This window comes from Chiloscyllium punctatum, chromosome 34, assembly GCF_047496795.1.
Source record: "Chiloscyllium punctatum isolate Juve2018m chromosome 34, sChiPun1.3, whole genome shotgun sequence".
Taxonomy (NCBI): domain Eukaryota; kingdom Metazoa; phylum Chordata; class Chondrichthyes; order Orectolobiformes; family Hemiscylliidae; genus Chiloscyllium; species Chiloscyllium punctatum.
The window spans coordinates 58,495,069-58,514,993 of NC_092772.1; the positions used below are offsets into that span (position 1 = coordinate 58,495,069).

Sequence of the window (19,925 nt, forward strand, 5' to 3'; positions counted from 1 at the left end):
GTGATAGGTCAGGGAGGAGGGTGGAGTGGATAGGTGGAAAAGGAGATAGGCAGGTAGGACAAGTCATAGGGATAGTGCTGAGCTGGAAGTTTGGAACTAGGGTGAGGTGGGGGAAGGGGAAATGAGGAAACTGGTGAAGTCCACATTGAAATAGACTGTTTGTAGAACTGGGAGATTTTCTGCAGTACAGACCGAGATGGGAAATATAGGCATTTTAGCATTACCACTGGCTGCAGGACATCATTACACTCTGACGTTTACATAGATGTTTCCAATGTAATTGCAAACTAGAAATGCTGATAAGAAATGTTGATCACAGATGTGAGATTTTCAACATATCATTGTTGGAAGAAGCAACTAGAGAATGAGCTAAAGCTACAATAATCAACTGTATCTTCGAAAATAGAACCGATCCCACCCTAAGAGCTGACTTGATGTGTGGGACTGCATATTGCAAAATCAGTTACAGAGATAGAACTCCAATATCCTTGTTCTGGTCAAAGTCGGGTTAAAGGTTTCACCCAGGTTCCTAGATCAGAGCTGAAGAAAATAAATAATTCCCCTTCTTTTAATCTGTAACTGTTCTTTCTCTGTTAATTATTGTAGAAGAGAGTTGAGTTTGAAGAGTACTCCTCAAAAAATCAAACACACCCTTTGATAGGCTGTCAAATTGGAGAAAGAGGCCAGTCACTCCCTTGAATCTGATACACAGGAACAGGGGGAGGTCCCACTCAGTCCCCTCCTTGTGCTTATTACACAGGAACAAGAGGAAACTATTCAAACTTTTGAGCCTGTTACAGAAACAGATTCCTGATGAAGGGCTTATGGCTGAAACGTTGATTCTCCTGCTCCTCGGATGCTGCCTGACCTGCTGTGCTTTTCCAGCACTACATTCCTGACTCCACAGAAAGAGATTCAGACTGTTGAACAAGTTACACAGGAACATAATGGGCAAATTGGCCAACTCTTCTGAAATAAAATAAGGGACACTTTGATCACTGGGATGGGGCAGGAGACTCACTGAACGGATGAGCAGGGTTTACTTATGAATGTGAGAGGTGGGATGGATTAGTTTCTGGTGTTCAAATGAGCATGAGATGTGAGGTGCAGAAGCAGGCTATTCAGCCAGCAAATTGTTTAAAACTAATTTTGGTTCCAAGATACTATGCTGACCTTTTGTGACTACTTTTAACTTTTCAAACTATCCAGCAATAACCTCCTGAATGATTGATTGAAACCCCTTCCTCATAAGAGACTTTAATCTAACTGGTCTCCAGTTTCTTGTACTCAGCCTCCCTCCCTTCTTGAATACTGGGGTTATATTGGCTACTTTCCAGACAGGTGGAAACTTCATATGGGATATAGGGCACTCTACCTGGAGCTCATCTGCTCCAACCATTCCTTTCTATTTTTTTTTCCTCCTTCTCCCTTTTTGTGTTTCTCCCTGACCTCAGCACATATCTGTTGAAGCACTGTGGCACTGTCTTGGCCTGGCATCTTGGCAGCCCATTGCGGTGTCTTGGCCTGATCTCTTAGTGGTCCATGGTGGTCCCTCGGCCCGGTCTATCACAGCAGAGTATCAGCCTGATCTCTCAGTCGTCCATGGTGATGCGTTGGCCCGGTTTATCACGGCACGGTATCGGCCTGATTTCTCAGCGGTCCATGGTGGTCCCTTGGCCCGGTTTATCACGGCAGAGTATCAGCCTGATCTCTCAAAGGTCCGGGGTGGTGTCAGCCCGGTTTCTCAGTGCCTGATGACAATCTCTTGGCCCAATCTCTCGTTGGCTTGTGGTGGTGTCCTGGCATGTGAGGAGTCCTGCCCGGGCACACTCCGGCAGTGCCGTGGGAGATCAGGGTGGCACTTCAGCAGCAGCAGACATGGCATCATGTTCTAATGCGGGAAGAGCAAGCAGTGATGGGGGTGGGGGTACTCCAATATCTGAGGTGGCAGCATCGAGAACAGGCAGCTGAGATCTCCCAGAGACCGAGATAACCATCGGACCCATCAAAAGCTGCTGAACTTTTAACATATTTTTCTACTTTAAATTATGAAGGACTTCAATGTGAACAATTACCATATTTCTTTTATTTTCTACTTATTCTATGAAGGTAATGCTCAAACTTTTAACTCTATTTCTCTCACTACTTTGTACCGAAGCTTTCTGTACCTAAGATGGCGCAAGGTTTGGCGACATTATTCACTTTTCTCTGGGATCCTGTATTTCCGTACTTGAGTACATCTCACAATAAAATCTAAATCTAACCTTTCCAGAATTTAGTGCATTTTGGAAGTTAACACTATCACATCATAATCTCATTTGCCACCTCCTTTAGGGCGCTGGAATAAAGTCCATCAGGAGCTGGAGACTTATTGACCCAAACGTCCATCAGTGTTTCTACTGTTCACCTGGGGATTGGGTTCCCAGGTGTTTGGGTGATAAAGACTTTGATGTTGGCATATAGTCTTGCCTGCTGCTGGTCTTTGTTGTTTCCACCTCATCACAGCTAGTCATCAATTATGCCCACGTTTTGCCTCCTCCTTCCTAACCAAATCCCTACACAATTCAGGAGGTTAACCTTGGTTCCTTGGGCTTTCATTTTTATTAACAGTTTCTCGTGTGGAATCAAATTCAATGCCTTCTGGAAATCCATAACTGCAAGGATTATGACCTATTCTTTATCATCCACATCCGCAAGACTGCTCAAAACATTCAACGATGCTCATTGGATCAAACTTACCTTTTTAACAAATTTGTGCTGGTTCTCTCGGGTCATCTCAAGTTTCCCAAAAGTTCTCAGTCACTCAGTCCCCAGTAATTGATTCCTGTTATGTCTCCAGGTTAATCAATTCAAAGCGATCCCTCTGCACTCTTAAATCAGGAAACAACACGGCTAACAACTGAAGGAAACATTGGGCGTAAAAACAGGAGTGAGAAAAGAAAAAAAATCATATGGTTGGATAATATTGAGGTGTGGACTGAGGGAGGCTTGATGAAAGCCAGAGAAGATTAGCAACTCCAGCTCTGGCTATGGGTGACCCACCCATGACCAGATGGTTCTTATAAACGTTTCAGTGATGTTGATCATTTTCCTCATCCAATGTGGTAATTCCTGAATAAAGAACATTTCGAAGATTATGATTAATGCGTCCACAATTTCCTTGTTGTTTCTTCACTGCAGCCTGGACGGTTGAGCATTAGATCCAGAATAGTTTACCAGCTTCAGTCTGGTTATTTTCACCATTATTATTGGAACTTACACTGAATCCATTCAGCTCCCCCTCCTGAATCATTTCAAGTTTCCCCTCAAGTGCCGACAGAGCTCTCTCCCCTGGAAGGAACGGTTTGGGCCGTAAGGATAAAAGTCCATTGGCCTCACCATCCCATCCAACTGGTAATGTTTGCCAATTCTAGCTGGCCATTTTCCTGCAGGTGAAATCCGCTGACTTTTGTACTTTGAACCAACCATTGACTCCTGCCAACTCCAAGCTCTCCTGGCATTCCCATTAGTCACTGATTGTGACTGACCTCAGAGCCATGCCCCAACTGGGCATTTCTCGCCCACTGGTCAATGGCAACACCTCCAACCTTCAACATGATGATAACTGAGGAGGGAGAGGAGATGGAGGGACGTCTTGGTTTTCCAATCCCGATTGGGATTGGGTTGACCCTCATTCGGAGTTTGCTGAGGAAATGCGCCTCGCCGTTGGCGCCAAGGGGGGCCATTCCGAGTCGGTTGGTGGTGGCGATGGGCGGGAAAGTTTGAACCTGCCGCGAGCCAGGCTGCCGGGCGCGCGTGCGCGGGAAGCCCAACCGTCACCTCTCCTTACGCCCCGCCCCTTACACTCGGCCACGCCCCCCCCCCGCCTTGGGCGGAGTTTTCTTTCCCGCCGGAGGGAGTTCCCATTGACCCGAGAGAAGGGGAGGAGGAGGGTGGAGGGTGGAGATGGTGAGGATGGAGGATGTGAGGGAGGGTGGAGATGGTGAGAATGGAGGGTGTGAGGGAGGGTGGAGGTGGTGAGGGTGGAGGGTGTGAGGGAGGGTGGAGATGGTGAGGGTGGAGGGTGTGAGGGAGGGTGGAGATGGTGAGGGTGGAGGGTGTGAGGGAGGGTGGAGGTGGTGAGGGTGGAGGGTGTGAGGGAGGGTGGAGATGGTGAGGGTGGAGGATGTGAGGGAGGGTGGAGATGGTGAGAATGGAGGGTGTGAGGGAGGGTGGAGGTGGTGAGGGTGTGAGGGAGGGTGGAGGTGGTGAGGGTGTGAGGGAGGGTGGAGGTGGTGAGGGTGTGAGGGAGGGTGGAGATGGTGAGGGTGGAGGGTGTGAGGGAGGGTGGAGGTGGTGAGGGTGGAGGGTGTGAGGGAGGGTGGAGATGGTGAGGGTGTGAGGGAGGGTGGAGGTGGTGAGGGTGGAGGATGTGAGGGAGGGTGGAGATGGTGAGAATGGAGGGTGTGAGGGAGGGTGGAGGTGGTGAGGGTGGAGGGTGTGAGGGAGGGTGGAGGTGGTGAGAATGGAGGGTGTGAGGGAGGGTGGAGATGGTGAGGGTGTGAGGGAGGGTGGAGGTGGTGAGGGTGGAGGGTGTGAGGGAGGGTGGAGATGGTGAGGGTGGAGGGTGTGAGGGAGGGTGGAGATGGTGAGGGTGGAGGGTGTGAGGGAGGGTGGAGGTGGTGAGGGTGGAGGGTGTGAGGGAGGGTGGAAATGGTGAGGGTGGAGGGTGTGAGGGAGGGTGGAGGTGGTGAGGGTGGAGGGTGTGAGGGAGGGTGGAGATGGTGAGGGTGGAGGGTGTGAGGGAGGGTGGAAATGGTGAGGGTGGAGGGTGTGAGGGAGGGTGGAGATGGTGAGGGTGTGAGGGAGGGTGGAGATGGTGAGGGTGGAGGGTGTGAGGGAGGGTGGAGATGGTGAGGGTGGAGGGTGTGAGGGAGGGTGGAGATGGTGAGGGTGTGAGGGAGGGTGGAGATGGTGAGGGTGGAGGGTGTGAGGGAGGGTGGAGATGGTGAGGGTGGAGGGTGTGAGGGAGGGTGGAGGTGGTGAGAATGGAGGGTGTGAGGGAGGGTGGAGGTGGTCAGGGTGGAGGGTGTGAGGGAGGGTGGAGGTTGTGAGGGAGGGCGGAGATGGTAAGGGTGGAGGATGTGGGGGAGGGTGGTAGCTAGTGAGGGTGGAGAGTGAAGGTGGTGAGGGTGGAGGGTGGGCAGAGATGGTAAGGGTGGAGGGTGTGAGGGAGGGCGGAGGTGGTGAGGGTGGAGGTGGTGAGGGTGGAGGTGTTGAGGGTGGAGGGTGGGCAGAGATGGTAAGAGTGGAGGGTGTGAGGGAGGGTGGAGGAGATGAGGCTGTTGGAGGGGAGGAGGGTGGGTGGGTGGATGGGGATTGTGAGGTAAAGTGGAGGTGGTGATGGAGGCGGAGGTAGTGAGGGTGGAGGGTGTGGGGGAGGGTGGAGGTGATGAGCATGGAGGGTGTGTGGGAGAGGGAGAGGTGGGAAGTGAGGTGCTGTGAGTGAGGGGAACATGATGGGCTGGAGTATGAGGGGGATATGAAGGAGTCAGGGATAGATGGGGATTTGAGGTGGGTGTGAGTAATGGGAGGAAACGAGGGGTAGGGTGTGGTAGGCCAGTGTTATGTGAGGGAGGAGAGTGTGAGGGAGATTAGAGGAACGTGAGGGGGATTGGCATGAGGTCGGAAGTGAAGTGTTGGGCCAAGGGGTTGGGGCAGGAACTGAGGATGAGGGAGATAAGGAGTAAGGAACCTGAGGGGGAGGGCAGAGGGAATGTCAGGAAGGAGGAGGGTGCAATGGTGCCATGTCTGTGAAGGGACCCAGTGCTGTTGATGAGGGTGCTGAAAGGGGAGGGTGCTGTGTGGTGTATGAGGTGGGGGTGAGGAGAAAGGCATAAACAGTTGCGAGGAGTAGGCTTTGTGAGGGTTGGATTTGTGAGACATAGGTGTCTGTGAGGATAGGAAGTGACACATTCCCTTTTTTAAAAACAACAGCGTCATTGAATAGGTAATTGTTCTCTGATGAATTGGAGGTGCCGGTGTTGGACTGGGGTGTATAAAGTTAAAAATCACACAACACCAGGTTATAGTCCAACAGGTTTAATTGGAAGCACTAGCTTTCAGAGCGACGCACCTTCATCAGGTGATTGTCTCACAACCACCTGATGAAGGAGAGTCGCTCCAAAAGCTAGTGCTTCCAATTAAACCTGTTGGACTATAACCTGGTGTTGTGTGATTTTTAACTTTGTTCTCTGATGAATTGTCCATGGCACCATTTCAACCAATCAGAGTTCACTTACCCTGTTTCTCATGTAGTATAAATTAATATTCCTTGTGAATCTTGATAGTTCTGCAACTGTCCTGATGAGGGCAAGGTGAAGAATTTGACACTACGTCGCTTCTACCTGCAAGACTTCAATGTGTTCAGCCAAGGAAGGGCTATTGCTGGATGAGGGACTGTGCTGTTGAGAGAGTGTGGTGCAGAGGCATTGCAGTTGAGGCCTCTGGGTCAAGTCCTCCCAGTTTGAATTTGTGAAGCTTTCCTCCTGTAAGCTGTTGCCCCTCCAGTGCCAGTCAATGCCATTCTCGAGCTGATCACCAATAATCTGAAGAAGCTCACCCAGAATTTGAGCGAAGATTCTGCTCTGAAATCCATTACTCCCAAGTTGCTGGTCTGGTTAAAAAAAAGTTTACATGCGTTCATATCACTTTTGGAGTTTAGATTTCAAAAACTGACATATAAGTGTGTGTTGGTGACATTTGTGAAAGGATTTCTGAGGAAAAGCATGGTCAAAGAGTTCGCCCGGAACAGTGACCTAGTCCGGTATGTATCAAATTGCAGGTGACTGCAAAGCCCTGGAGTTTAAATGGAATAAGATGTTTGGTTTATGACAGGTTGGAGAAACATGTAAGGCAATTGGGTTTGATTTTCGTTCAAAATGAAGCTGTGATCAGCTGTGGTTCAGCATATGCCAGTCTTGAGTTCCAACGTCAGCATAATCTCTTTGCTTGAATCAAGATTCAGGGCAATTCGGGAAATTAGATACCTCCACAGCAGATTGCAACTTCTAAATTTGGAGGAGTTTAGTGAGAAATCTGCAGGTTATTGGAATTAAGAGCACTTCGGCTGTCGAATGTATGTAAAAGTTCATGTTGGCACGTTTGGAAAGATTCGTCGAATTGTCCCTACAGTCCATAGCCAAAATAAAACTGCAGAGAGTCAATTACACAGAAGCCATGTGATGTATGGTGTATGATATATATCTATGTTTAAATGTCATTTATTTTGAAATTGGATTTTTGAATTTTGAACTAGTGGCATATTAGTTTTCTAAGTGACAGAAGGAGTAGCTGTGGTGATAAAACAATTTGAGAGAGAGAGAGAGAGTCTCAAAGAATTAGTAAACTTTGATTCACATTGGAAAAGTTTATGAGTGAGCAAAATACATGGTACAGTTCATTTGGGTTTCTTGTGGAATGTGGACATGTTTGTAAAGGAGTGCTTCTGGGTTCTTTAAATTAGTGTCTTAGGGATTAATGGGCTTATGCTTTAAGCGTATTTATTGTGTTTCAAAATTGTTAAAAGTGCGATATGCAAATATTCATTCTGTTTTGCCTGTAGTTTTTCTGTGTAATAAACTTGTGAAACCAAAGCTGGAGCATTGTGTGTTTGTGTCCCCCGTGAGAGACCACCTTGTTAAAAATGGGGGAAAAAAAACATGAAATGTGATCTGGAAAGTCAGGTTTCACACTGGGATCTGACTTGGCCATCAGCGGGGTTCACAACAAGTGGGAGCTCTTTACCTCGATCTGAATTCATTGAATTTAAGAGGGATCTGTGTCTTGAGTTACAAGATAAATTCAAAATCTATCCCCTTTAACACAGTGATAACGACACACAATATGATGCAGGGTATTCTCAATGTGATTATAGGATGTAGTCTCCAAAAGGAGTGTGTGCTGGTCTTTCGTGCAGGTACCATCTTGAACAAATGCATCTGCAGCATAGATGTGGGTAAGGATGAGGTCAAGTAGGTTTTTCCCTGCTGGTTCCCAGTGGGACAGCAATGTTCTTCAGGACCTGACCAGCTTAATCAGCACTATAGCTATTGCCAAACCACTGTTGCTGATGGACATTGAAGCCCCCACCCTGCCCGCCCCCCCTTGTCTATCAGTGCAGATTCTGTGCAGTTGCCACCCTCAGTGCTTCCTCCAAACAGTGTTCAACATGAAGGAAAACTGATTCATCATCAGCAGAGGAAGAGTAGTGCGTGATGACGAACAGGAGCTTTCCTTGCCCGTGTTTGACCTGTTACCATGAGACTTCATGGAGTCCAGAGTCAATGTCGAGGTAACTTCTTATGACTGTACATCACAGTGCTACACCACAGAGATCTCAAATGGTGTCTGGGACAGTATCTATAAGGTACGAAGCCCTGAGGTACATTGTTGTCTGATGGCTCTGTGGGATACTTCTTCCAATTTTGACAAACCCTGATCAATGTTGGTAAGGAGTTCTTTGCCATTCTCGTTTCCAGAGCAGACGTTGACATCTCGTGGTTTATCTGGTTTTGTCCCTTTTCTGAGCTGTTTTAACAGTTCAGTATTAGAGTGGTTTGCCAGTTGAAATGGCCAAGCAGTTAAGAGTCAATCACATTGCTGTGGGCTTGGACTTTTGTATATTCCAGCATATTTCCTACTCTGAAGGACGTTATTGAGCCCAGATGGGGTTTTATGACAATGATAAACATGAGGCAATAGGACCATAAGGTGTAGGATAGCAATACACTGTTCCCTATTGTTACGTGGTCTTCAGCAGACATTTAATTCCATATTTTATTTGGAATAGAAATTTCACCATATCGAGGTGGCATGGTGGCTCAGTGGTTAGCACTGCTGCCTCGCAACACCAGGGACCTGGGTTCAATTCCTACCTCAGGCAACTGAATGTGTAGAGTTTGCTCATTCTCCCTGAGTCTGCGTGGGTTTTCTCCCACAATCCAAAGGTATGCAGGTCAGGTGAATTGGCCATGCTAAATTGCCCCATAGTGTTAGGTGCATTAGCCAGGGGTAACTATAGGGTGAGGACTGAGTCTGGGTGGGTTACTCTTCGGAGGGTCGGTGTGGGCCGAAGGGCCTGTTTCCACACTGTAGGGAATCTAAGCTAATCTTAACAAAGTCAGGTCATTTTATCCCAGTGCTGCTACCTTGGAGACAGCTTCAACAGCAATTGGGTTATAGACCCCTTCTATCTGAAAAAAACCAGCAGACTGCCTGACTGACTACTGCTTATAGATAGTTCTGCATTTCCATTTCCCTCAACTGCTATCGCTAGGGCAGTAAGCAGTTTCTTTTTTGCTTGTCTACCTCATCTGTTGAACAACTTAAAGTTTAAATGTATGTTTTTAAAAAAACTCAGATTTCAATTGCAGAGAATGTCCAAAATAAAACTAAAACCATATCTTCCCCGTTTTTAACACACTATAGAAATACAAATTAACCATAAAGCTATGTCTCATTTAGAACCAGTGTTCCCAAACAATAACATTGTGAAGCTTTATCGCAATTATCTCTCTTAATGTCTGGCAAATTATACACAATTCAGAAGCTTCACACAATTTCTGATGGCATGACAAAAATGACTGTTTTCATTGAAAAAAACGCTGCATTTGAAAAGCCTGTTCAGACCTAACACCAAAGTTGACCAAGTCATTTTCTGTTCATTATTATTTAACCACACTGACTGCACAGACTTCTCACATCCCTCTCCCTGCTTCCCTTTCAGTTTGGCTGCAATCTAATGCCTGCGTATTAGATTAGATTAGATTGGATTACTTACAGTGTGGAAACAGGCCCTTCGGCCCAACAAGTCCACATGCGCTCACCCCTGTGCACCACCCCATCTCTGCTGGGCAGCTTTGAGAAGTTGACGTTGACATAGAGAAGGTCTTCGGTTCTGTCAGGGTTCCTGTGTTCAAATTCCAACTCCCACCGAACCCTCAAAGACGATTCTGGGCAGTCCAAGATGGAGGATGGGGAAAATTTCTGGCTGTAACTGGTGCTCCTTTTTTTGAGGTTTTCTTTTAGGTGTCGGAGGTGATTTCCTCGAATTCCAGGAGCAGCAATTACTGTTTTATATGCTGTTGCATTGTTTTGGAACTTTGGAGAGAAAAAAAGTCAATACAACAGCAGTTTTAAAAGGGAGAGGGACAGACAAAGGCTGCACATGGTCACCCACACTGCTCCCTAACACAGCAGTGAACCTGCACAGTTACCGCCTTTGCTATTTGAATTCATGTATCACTGGGCACTCCCTTAGTACTGACCCTCCGACAGTGTGGCACTCCCTTAGTACTGACCGTCCGACAGTGCGGCACTCCCTTAGTACTGACCGTCCGACAGTGCGGCACTCCCTTAGTACTGACCCTCCGACAGTGTGGCACTCCCTTAGTACTGACCGTCCGACAGTGCGGCACTCCCTTAGTACTGACCCTCCGACAGTGCGGCACTCCCTTAGTACTGACCGTCCGACAGTGCGGCACTCCCTTAGCACTGATCCTCTGACAGTGCGGCGCTCCCTCAGCACTGATCCTCCGACAGTGCCCACTCCCTCAGTACTGACCGTCCGACAGTGCGGCACTCCCTTAGTACTGACCCTCCGACAGTGCGGCACTCCCTTAGTACTGACCGTCCGACAGTGCGGCACTCCCTCAGCACTGATCCTCCGACAGTGCCCACTCCCTCAGTACTGACCGTCCGACAGTGTGGCACTCCCTTAGTACTGACCGTCCGACAGTGCGGCACTCCCTTAGTACAGACCGTCCGACAGTGGGGCACTCCCTTAGTACTGACCGTCCGACAGTGCGGCACTCCCTTAGCACTGATCCTCTGACAGTGCGGCACTCCCTCAGCACTGACCGTCCGACAGTGCGGCACTCCCTTAGTACTGACCCTCCGACAGTGCGGCACTCCCTTAGCACTGATCCTCTGACAATGCGGCACTCCCTCAGCACTGACCGTCCGACAGTGCGGCACTCCCTTAGTACTGACCCTCCGACAGTGCGGCACTCCCTTAGTACTGACCGTCCGACAGTGCGGCACTCCCTCAGCACTGACCCTCCGACAGTGCGGCACTCCCTTAGTACTGACCGTCCGACAGTGCGGCACTCCCTTAGTACTGACCGTCCGACAGTGCGGCACTCCCTTAGTACTGACCCTCCGACAGTGCGGCACTCCCTTAGTACTGACCGTCCGACAGTGCGGCACTCCCTTAGCACTGATCCTCTGACAGTGCGGCACTCCCTCAGCACTGACCCTCCGACAGTGCCCACTCCCTCAGTACTGACCCTCCGACAGTGTGGCACTCCCTCAGCACTGACCCACCGACAGTGCGGCGCTCCCTCAGCACTGACCCACCGACAGTGCGGCGCTCCCTCAGCGCTGACCCTCCGACAGTGCAGCACTCCATCAGTACTGACCTTCCGACAGTGCGGCACTCCCTCAGCACTGACCCTCCGACAGTGCTGCACTCCCTCATAACTCACCCTCTGACAGTGCGGCACTCACTCTGCACTGATCCTCCGATAGTGCGGCACTCCCTCAGCATTGACCCTCCGACAGCGCAGCACTCCCTCAGTAATGACCCTCCAACAGTGCAGCGCTCCCTCAGTACTGACCCTCCGACAGTGCGGCACGCCTTCTGCATTAATCCTCTGACAGTGCTGCACTCCCTCAGCTCTGACCCTCTGACAGTGCGGCGTTCCCTCAGTATTGACCATCCGATAGTGCGGCACTCCCTCTGCACTAACCATCCGACAGTGCGGCACTCCCTTAGTACTGACACTCCGACAGTGCAGCGCAGCCTCAGCGCTGACCCACCGACAGTGCGGGGCACCCTCAGCACTGACCCTCCGACAGTGTGGCCCTCCCTCAGCACTGACCCTCCGACAGTGCCCACTCCCTCAGTACTGACCCTCCGACAGTGCAGCACTCCCTCAGTACTGACCCTCCGACAGTGCAGTGCTCCCTTAGCACTGACACTCTGACAGTGCGGCGCACCCTCAGCACTGACCCTCCGACAGTGTCCACTCCCTCAGCACTCACCCTCCAACAGTGCAGCACTCCCTCAGCACTGACCGTCTGACAGTGTGGCGGTCCCTCTGTACTAAGACCCCCAAATGACAGTGCTGTGAGGTTATGTTTAAATTTCTGAAGTTGATTATTAAACCCATGACCTTCTGAGGAGAAAGTGAGGCCTGCAGATGCTGGAGATCAGAGACAAAAGGTGCATTGCTGGAAAAGCACAGCAGGTCAGGCAGCATCCATGAGCAGGACAGTTGACGTTTTGAGCATAAGGATTGTGAAGGTGGAGGGGAAGGTTGGTGGCAAGGGGGCGAAAAGATAAATGGGAGGCTGTTGGGGCTGGCAGAATTGTAGTTAGCGAGGCGATAGGTAAATGAAGGAGGGGTGTCTGAGGGAAGGATGCAGCGGATAGATGAGAAGGAAGATGGACACGTTCAAGAGGATTGTGCTGGGTTGGAGGGTTAGACATGGAATGAGGTGGGGGGGGAGGGAGGGGAGATGAGGAAACTGGTTGATTGCACCTGTCCAAAGATGTACAGGTTAGGGTGGATTGGCCATGCTAAATTGTCTCATACTGCCCAGGGATGTGCAGGTTGGGGTGAATTAGCCATGCTAAATTAACCCATAGTGTCCAGGGATGTGCAGGTTAGGGTGGACTGGCCATGCCAAATTGTCCCATAGTGCCCAGGGATGTGCAGGGTAGGGTGGATTGGCCGTGCTAAATTGTCCCATAGTGCCCAGGGATGTGCAGGTTAGGGTGGATTGGCCATGCTAAATTGTCCCATAGTGCTCAGGGATGTGTAGGTTAGGTTGGATTGGCCATGCTAAATTGACCCATAGTGTCCAGGGATGTGCAGGTTAGGGTGGATTGGCCATGCTAAATTGTCCCAAAGTGTCCAGGGATGTGCAGGTTAGGGTGTATTGGCCATGCTAAATTGTGCCATAGTGCTCAGGGATGTGTAGGTTAGGTTGGATTGGCCATGCTAAATTGACCCATAGTGTCCAGGGATGTGCAGGTTAGAGTGGATTGGCTGTGCTAAATTGTCCCATAGTGCTCAGGAATGTGCAGGTTAGGGTGGATTAGTCATGCTAAATTGTCCCATAGTACCAAGGGGTATGCAGGTTTGGGTGGATTCGCCATAATAAATTGTCCCATGGAATCCAGGGATGTGCAGGTTAAGGTGGATTGGCCATACTAAATTGTCCCATCGCGCCCAGGGCTGTGCAGGTTGGGGTGGATTGGCCGTGCTAAATTGTCCCAAAGTGTCTAGGGATGTGCAGGTGAGAGTGGATTGGCCATAATAAATTGTCCCATAGTGCCCAGGGATGTGCAGGTTAGGGTGGATTAGCCATGCTAAATTGTCCCATAGTGTCCAGGGATGTACAGGTTAGGGTGGATTGGCCATGCTAAATTGTCCCATAGTGTTCAGGGAAGAGCAGGTTAGGGTAGATTAGCCGTGCTAAATTGTCCCATAGTGTCCAGGGATGCACAGGTTAGGGTGGATTTGCCATGCTAAATTGTCCCATAGTGTTCAGGGAAGAGCAGGTTAGGGTGGATTAGCCGTGCTAAATTGTCCCATAGTGCCCAGGGATGTGCAGGTTAGGTTGGATTGGCCATGCTAAATTGTCCCATCGTGCCCAGGGCTGTGCAGGTTGGGGTGGATTGGCCATGCTAAATTGTCCCATAGTGCCCAGGGACGCACAAGTTAGGGTGGATTGGCCATACTAAATTGTCCCATCGTGCCCAGGGCTGTGCAGGTTGGGGTGGATTGGCCATGCTAAATTGTCCCATAGTGCCCAGGGACGCACAAGTTAGGGTGGATTAGCCATGCTAACTTGTCCCATAGTGCCCAGGGATGTGTAGGTTAGGGTGGATTGGCCATGCTAACTTGTCCCATAGGGCCCAGGGATGTGCAGGTTAGGGTGGATTTGCCATGCTAAATTGTCCCATAGTGTCCAGGCATGTGCAGGTTAGGGTGGATTGGCCGTGCTAAATTGTCCCATAGTGCCCAGGGGTGTACAAGTTAGGGTGGATTGGCCATGCTGAATTGTCCCATAGTGTTCAGGGAAGAGCAGGTTAGGGTGGATTAGCCGTGCTAAATTGTCCCATAGTGCCAAGGGATGTGCAGATTTGGGTGGATTGACCATGCTAAATTGTCCCATAGTGTTCAGGGAAGAGCAGGTTAGGGTGGATTAGCCGTGCTAAATTGTCCCATAGTGCCCAGGGATGTGCAGGTTAGGGTGGATTGGCCATGCTAAATTGTCCCTGAGCGCCCACGGATGTATAGGTTAGGGTGGATTGGCCATGCTAATTTGTCCCATAGTGTCCAGGGATGTGCAGGTTAGGGTGGATTGGCCATGCAAAATTGTCCCAGAGTGTTCAGGAATGCGCATGTTAGGGTGGATTGGCCGTGGGAAATTGTCCCATAATGTTCAGGAATGTGCAGATTTGGGTAGATTGACCATGCTAAATTGTCCCATCGTGTCCAGGGATGTGTAGGTTAGGGTGGATTGGCCATGCTAAATTGTCCCATAGTGTCCAGGGATGTGTAGGTTAGGGTGGATTGGCCATGCTAAATTGTCCCATCGTGTCCAGGGATGTGCAGGTTAGGGTGGATTTGCCATGCTAAATTGTCCCATAGTGTCCAGGGATGTGCAGGTTAGGGTGGATTGGCCGTGCTAAATTGTCCCAAAGTGTCCATGGATGTGCAGGTTAGAGTGGATTGGCTATGCTAAATTGTCCCATAGTGTGCAGAGTTGTGTAGGTTAGGGTGGGTTGGCAATGCTAAATTGTCCCATTGTGCCCAGGGAAGTGCAGGTCAGGGTGGATTGGTCATGCTAAATTGTCCCATAGTGCCAAGGGATGTGCTGATTTGGGTGGATTGGCCATGCTAAATTGTCCCATAGTGCCAGGGATGTACAGGTTAGGGTGGATTGGCCATGCTAAATTGTCCCATAGTGCCCAGGGATGTGCAGGTTAGGGTGGATTGGCCATGCTAAATTGTCCCATAGTGCCCAGGGATGTGCAGGTTAGGGTGAATTGGCCATGCAAAATTGTCCCATAGTGCCCAGGGATGTACAGGTTAGGGTGGATTGGTCATGCTAAATTGTCCCATAGTGCCCAGGGATGTACAGGTTAGGGTGGATTGGCCATGCGAAATGAAGGGCTTTTGCCCGAAACGTCGATTTTTAAGCTACTTGGATGCTGCCTGAACTGCTGTGCTCTTCCAGCACCACTAATCCAGAATCTGGTTTCCAGCATCTGCAGTCATTGTTTTTACCTCGTTGATGCTAAATTGTCCCATAGTGTTCAGGGAAGAGCAGGTTAGGGTGGATTAGCCATGTTACATTGTCCCATACTGCCCACGGATGTGCAGGTTAGAGTGAATTGGCCATGCTAAATTGTCCCATAGTGCCCAGGGATGTGTAGGTTAGTGTGGATTGGCCATGCTAAATTGTCCCATAGTGTTCAGGGAAGAGCAGGTTAGGGTGGATTAGCCGTGTTAAATTGTCCCATAGTGCCCAGGGATGTGCAGGTTAGGGTGGATTGGCCATGCTAAATTGTCCTATAGTGTTCAGGGAAGAGCAGGTTAGGGTGGATTGGCCATGCTAACTTGTCCCATAGGGCCCAGGGATGTGCAGGTTAGGGTGGATTGACCATGATAAATTGTCCCATAGTGCCCAGGGATGTGCAGGTTAGGGTGGATTTGCCATGCTAAATTGTCCCATAGTGTCCAGGCATGTGCAGGTTAGGGTGGATTGGCCGTGCTAAATTGTCCCATAGTGTCCAGGGGTGTACAAGTTAGGGTGGATTGGCCATGCTGAACTGTCCCATAGTGTTCAGGGAAGAGCAGGTTAGGGTGGATTAGCCGTGCTAAATTGTCCCATAGTGCCCAGGGATGTGCAGGTTAGGGTGGATTGGCCATGCTAAATTGTCCCATCGTGTCCAGGGATGTGTAAGTTAGGGTGGATTGGCCATGCTAAATTGTCCCATCGTGTCCAGGGATGTGTAGGTTAGGGTGGATTGGCCATGCTAAATTGTCCCATAGTGCCCAGGGATGTGCAGGTTAGGATGGATTGGCCATGCTAAATTGTCCCATCGTGTCCAGGGATGTGTAGGTTAGGGTGGATTGGCCATGCTAAATTGTCTCATAGTGTCCAGGGATGTGTAGGTTAGGGTGGATTGGCCATGCTAAATTGTCCCATCGTGTCCAGGGATGTGTAGGTTAGGGTGGATTGGCCATGCTAAATTGTCCCATAGTGTCCAGGGATGTGTAGGTTAGGGTGGATTGGCCATGCTAAATTGTCCCATAGTGCCCAGGGATGTGCAGGTTAGGGTGGATTGGCCGTGCTATATTGTCCCATGGTGTCCAGGGATGTGCAGGTTAGGGTGGAGTGGCCATGGGAAATGTAGGGTTTGAAATGTAGGATGTGGAGGGGTGGGTTTGAGTGGGAAGCTTTTTCAGAGAGGCGTTGCAGACTCGATGGGGCGAATGGCCTCTGCGCTGTCAGGATTTGATGGCATGGGAGATGTTCAGCTCTGAGTCGGCCCACCCCAATCCTCTTAATTTCTGGCGCGAGTATTTGAATTGGGCGGAAAACTGCTGGCGATTGTTTCGCACAATGTTCCAAATGACAGGCCAAGCCAGTGGATATGCATGAGATGACTTTATTTCATTGAGAAGAAAAACATCCAGGAACACTGCGACACTTATTTTTTCCAAAAGTGGTGATCTGGACGGAATCATAAGCGAAAGGGGCAAGAAGAGGGACAATCAGAAAAGCAATGAACTGAGGCGCTATCGCATATTATAGTGCGAGTGTGAACAAACTGAAGCTGCAGACACACCTCATGGCAGAAACAAAAAAACATCGTGGGTGTACATTCTTGTGTCAGGTTCAAGTGAAAGAGAAAATGAGCACAGACAGACAGACAGAGGTGTGGAGAGTCTGGGATGTTTATGGAGTGCATTCCTGATCTCAAGACGTTCCGGAAAACCAAAGGCATGGCCCCCACTAGTGGATCAATGAGAATTGGGAGCCGGGATTGGACAAAGTTACAGAGATGGGGGGGTGGGGGGGGGGGGGTGTAGGGGCTGGAGGGGTTTACAGGGATAGGGAGGGGTGTAGGGGCTGGAGGGGGTTACAGAGATAGGGAGGGGTGTAGGGGCTGGAGGGGGTTACAGGGATAGGGAGGGGTGTAGGGGCTGGAGGGGGTTACAGAGATAGGGAGGGGGTGGAGGGAGTTACAGAGATAGGGAGGGGGTGTAGGGGCTGGAGGGGTTTACAGGGATAGGGAGGGGTGTAGGGGCTGGAGGGGGTTACAGAGATAGGGAGGGGTGTAGGGGCTGGAGGGGGTTACAGAGATAGGGAGGGGTGTAGGGGCTGGAGGGGGTTACAGAGATAGGGAGGGGTGTAGGGGCTGGAGGAAGTTACATAGATAGGGAGGGGTGTAGGGACTGGAGGGGGTTACATAGATAGGGAGGGGGGTGTAGGGGCTGGAGGGGGTTACAGAGATAGGGAGGGGGGTGTAGGGGCTGGAGGGGGTTACAGAGATAGGGAGGGGGGTGTAGGGGCTGGAGGGGGTTACAGAGATAGGGAGATGGTGTTGGGGCTAGAGGGGGTTACAGAGATAGGGAGGGGGGTGTAGGGGCTGGAGGGGTTTACAGAGATAGGGAGGGGGTGTAGGGGCTGGAGGGGGTTACAGAGATAGGGAGGGGGGTGTAGGGGCTGGAGGGGGTTACAGAGATAGGGAGATGGTGTTGGGGCTGGAGGGGGTTACAGAGATAGGGAAGGGTGTAGGGGCTGGAGGTTATAGAGATAGGGAGGGTTTTGGGGCTGGAGAGGGTTACAGAGATAGGGAGGGGTGTAGGTGCTGGAGGGGGTTATAGAGATAGGGAGGGGGTGTAGGGGCTGGAGGGGGTTATAGAGATAGGGAGGGGTGTAGGTGCTGGAGGGGGTTATAGAGATAGGGAGGGGGTGTAGGGGCTGGAGGGGTTACAGAGATAGGGAGGGGGTGTAGTGGCTGGAGGGGGTTACAGAGATAGGGAGGGGGTGTAGGGGCTGGAGGGGGTTACAGAGATAGGGAGGGGGTGTAGGGGCTGGAGGGTGTTATAGAGATAGGGAGGGGGTGTAGGGGCTGGAGGGGTTACAGAGATAGGGAGGGGGTGTAGTGGCTGGAGGGGGTTACAGAGATAGGGAGGGGGTGTAGGGGCTGGAGGGGGTTACAGGGATAGGGAGGAGGTGTAGGGGCTGGAGGGGGTTACAGAGATAGGGAGGGGGTGTAGGGGCTGGAGGGGGTTACAGAGATAGGGAGGAGGTGTAGGGGATGGAGGGGGGTACAGAGATAGGGAGGGGGTGTAGGGGCTGGAGGGGGTTACAGAGATAGGGAGTGGGAGTTGGGGCTGGAGGGGGTTACAGAGAGAGGGAGGGGGTGTATGGGCTGGAGGGGGTTACAGAGATACGGAGGAGGTGTTGGGGCTGGAGGGGGTTACAGAAATAGGGAGGGGTGTCAGGGCTGGAGGAGTTTACAAAGATAAGGAGGGCTGTAGAGGCTGGAGGAGGTTACAGAGATAGGGAGGGGTGTAGGGGTTGGAGGAGGTTACAGAGATAGGGAGGGAGTGTGGGCGCTGCAGGGGGTTACAGAGATAGGGAGGGAAGTAGGGCTGGAGGGAATTACAGAGATAGTGAGTGGGTGTAGAGTCCGGAGGGGGTTACAGAGATAGGGAGGGTGTGTCGGGGCTGGAGGGGGTTACAGAGATAGTGAGGGGTGTAGGGGCGGGAGGGGGTTACAGAGATAGGGAGGGGGTGTAGGGGCTGGAGGGGTTACAGAGGTAGGGAGGGAGTGTCGGGGCTGGAGGGGTTACAGAGATAGGGAGGGTGTGTAGGGGCTGGAGGGGGTTGAAGGGATAGGGAGGGGGTGTAGGGGCTGGAGGGGGTTACAGAGGTAGGGAGGGAGTGTCGGGGCTGGAGGGGTTACAGAGGTAGGGAGGGAGTGTCGGGGCTGGAGGGGTTACAGAGATAGGGAGGGTGTGTAGGGGCTGGAGGGGGTTGAAGGGATAGGGAGGGGGTGTAGGGGCTGGAGGGGTTTACAGAGATAGGGAGGGGTGTAGGGGCTGGAGGGGTTTACAGAGATAGGGAGGGGGTGTAGGGGCTGGAGGGGTTTACAGAGATAGGGAGGGGGTGTAGAGGCTGGAGGGGGTTACAGAGATTGGGAGGGGGTGCAGGGGCTGGAGGGGGTTACAGGGATAGGGAGGGGTGTCAGGGCTGGAGGAGTTATTGCTTACCATCTCAGAGGCGTTGCCCAGTGGTGAGGATGATATTGCAGTGTATATTGTACTGGGCTGGAAATCTGTGATAGTCTGTGGATGGTGATCAAAGAGTGGGGACTTGTGACCATTTGTGATGTGGGTAAGAAATGTTTGCATAAACTGAAGAATTACAAGGGTGGGGACAAGGGAGCATCAAGGCCATGAGGGAGGATTGGTGCATTAATCACAAGGTGAGTTGAGAAAGACAGTGTTTTTCAGTTATTTTGAGAGACACTGAGGTTCATCTCAGATCTGAGCTCTGTTCCAGGAGTTAGGTGTGATTTCCGAATAACTCCGAGGCAGACTGGGATGGTGCAGGAGGATGTATCTCGATTTCCCAGCCCGAATCCCTCCCAGTTCCTGATCAGTACTGGCTGTAGTTTGCAACGATGCGCTCCCCGTCTTTGGGCTTGTAATCACCTATACCTGCCAAGCAAACAGACTAACATTGTCAAGGAGCTCTCTCTCAACATTGGGAACATTGGGAAGGGAGACAACGTGAGTGAGAGAGGGGTGGGAGGAGAGAAAGAGAGAGAGACATTAATGTGGAAT

General features: G+C 50.9%; 1 protein-coding gene across 2 annotated transcripts in view; it reads right to left on the reverse strand.

Annotated features, from left to right (window-relative positions):
- Positions 1–16,716: 16,716 nt before the first annotated feature.
- Positions 16,717–19,925, reverse strand: part of LOC140458888 (transcobalamin-1-like) — a 59,924-nt gene continuing 56,715 nt past the window's right edge. For both annotated transcript variants that reach the window (XM_072553624.1, XM_072553623.1), the window contains exon 9: positions 16,717–19,799. In XM_072553624.1, coding sequence (XP_072409725.1) covers positions 19,738–19,799 — 62 coding nt within the window. In that variant the 3' untranslated portion in view covers positions 16,717–19,737. The remainder of the gene's footprint in view (positions 19,800–19,925) is intronic.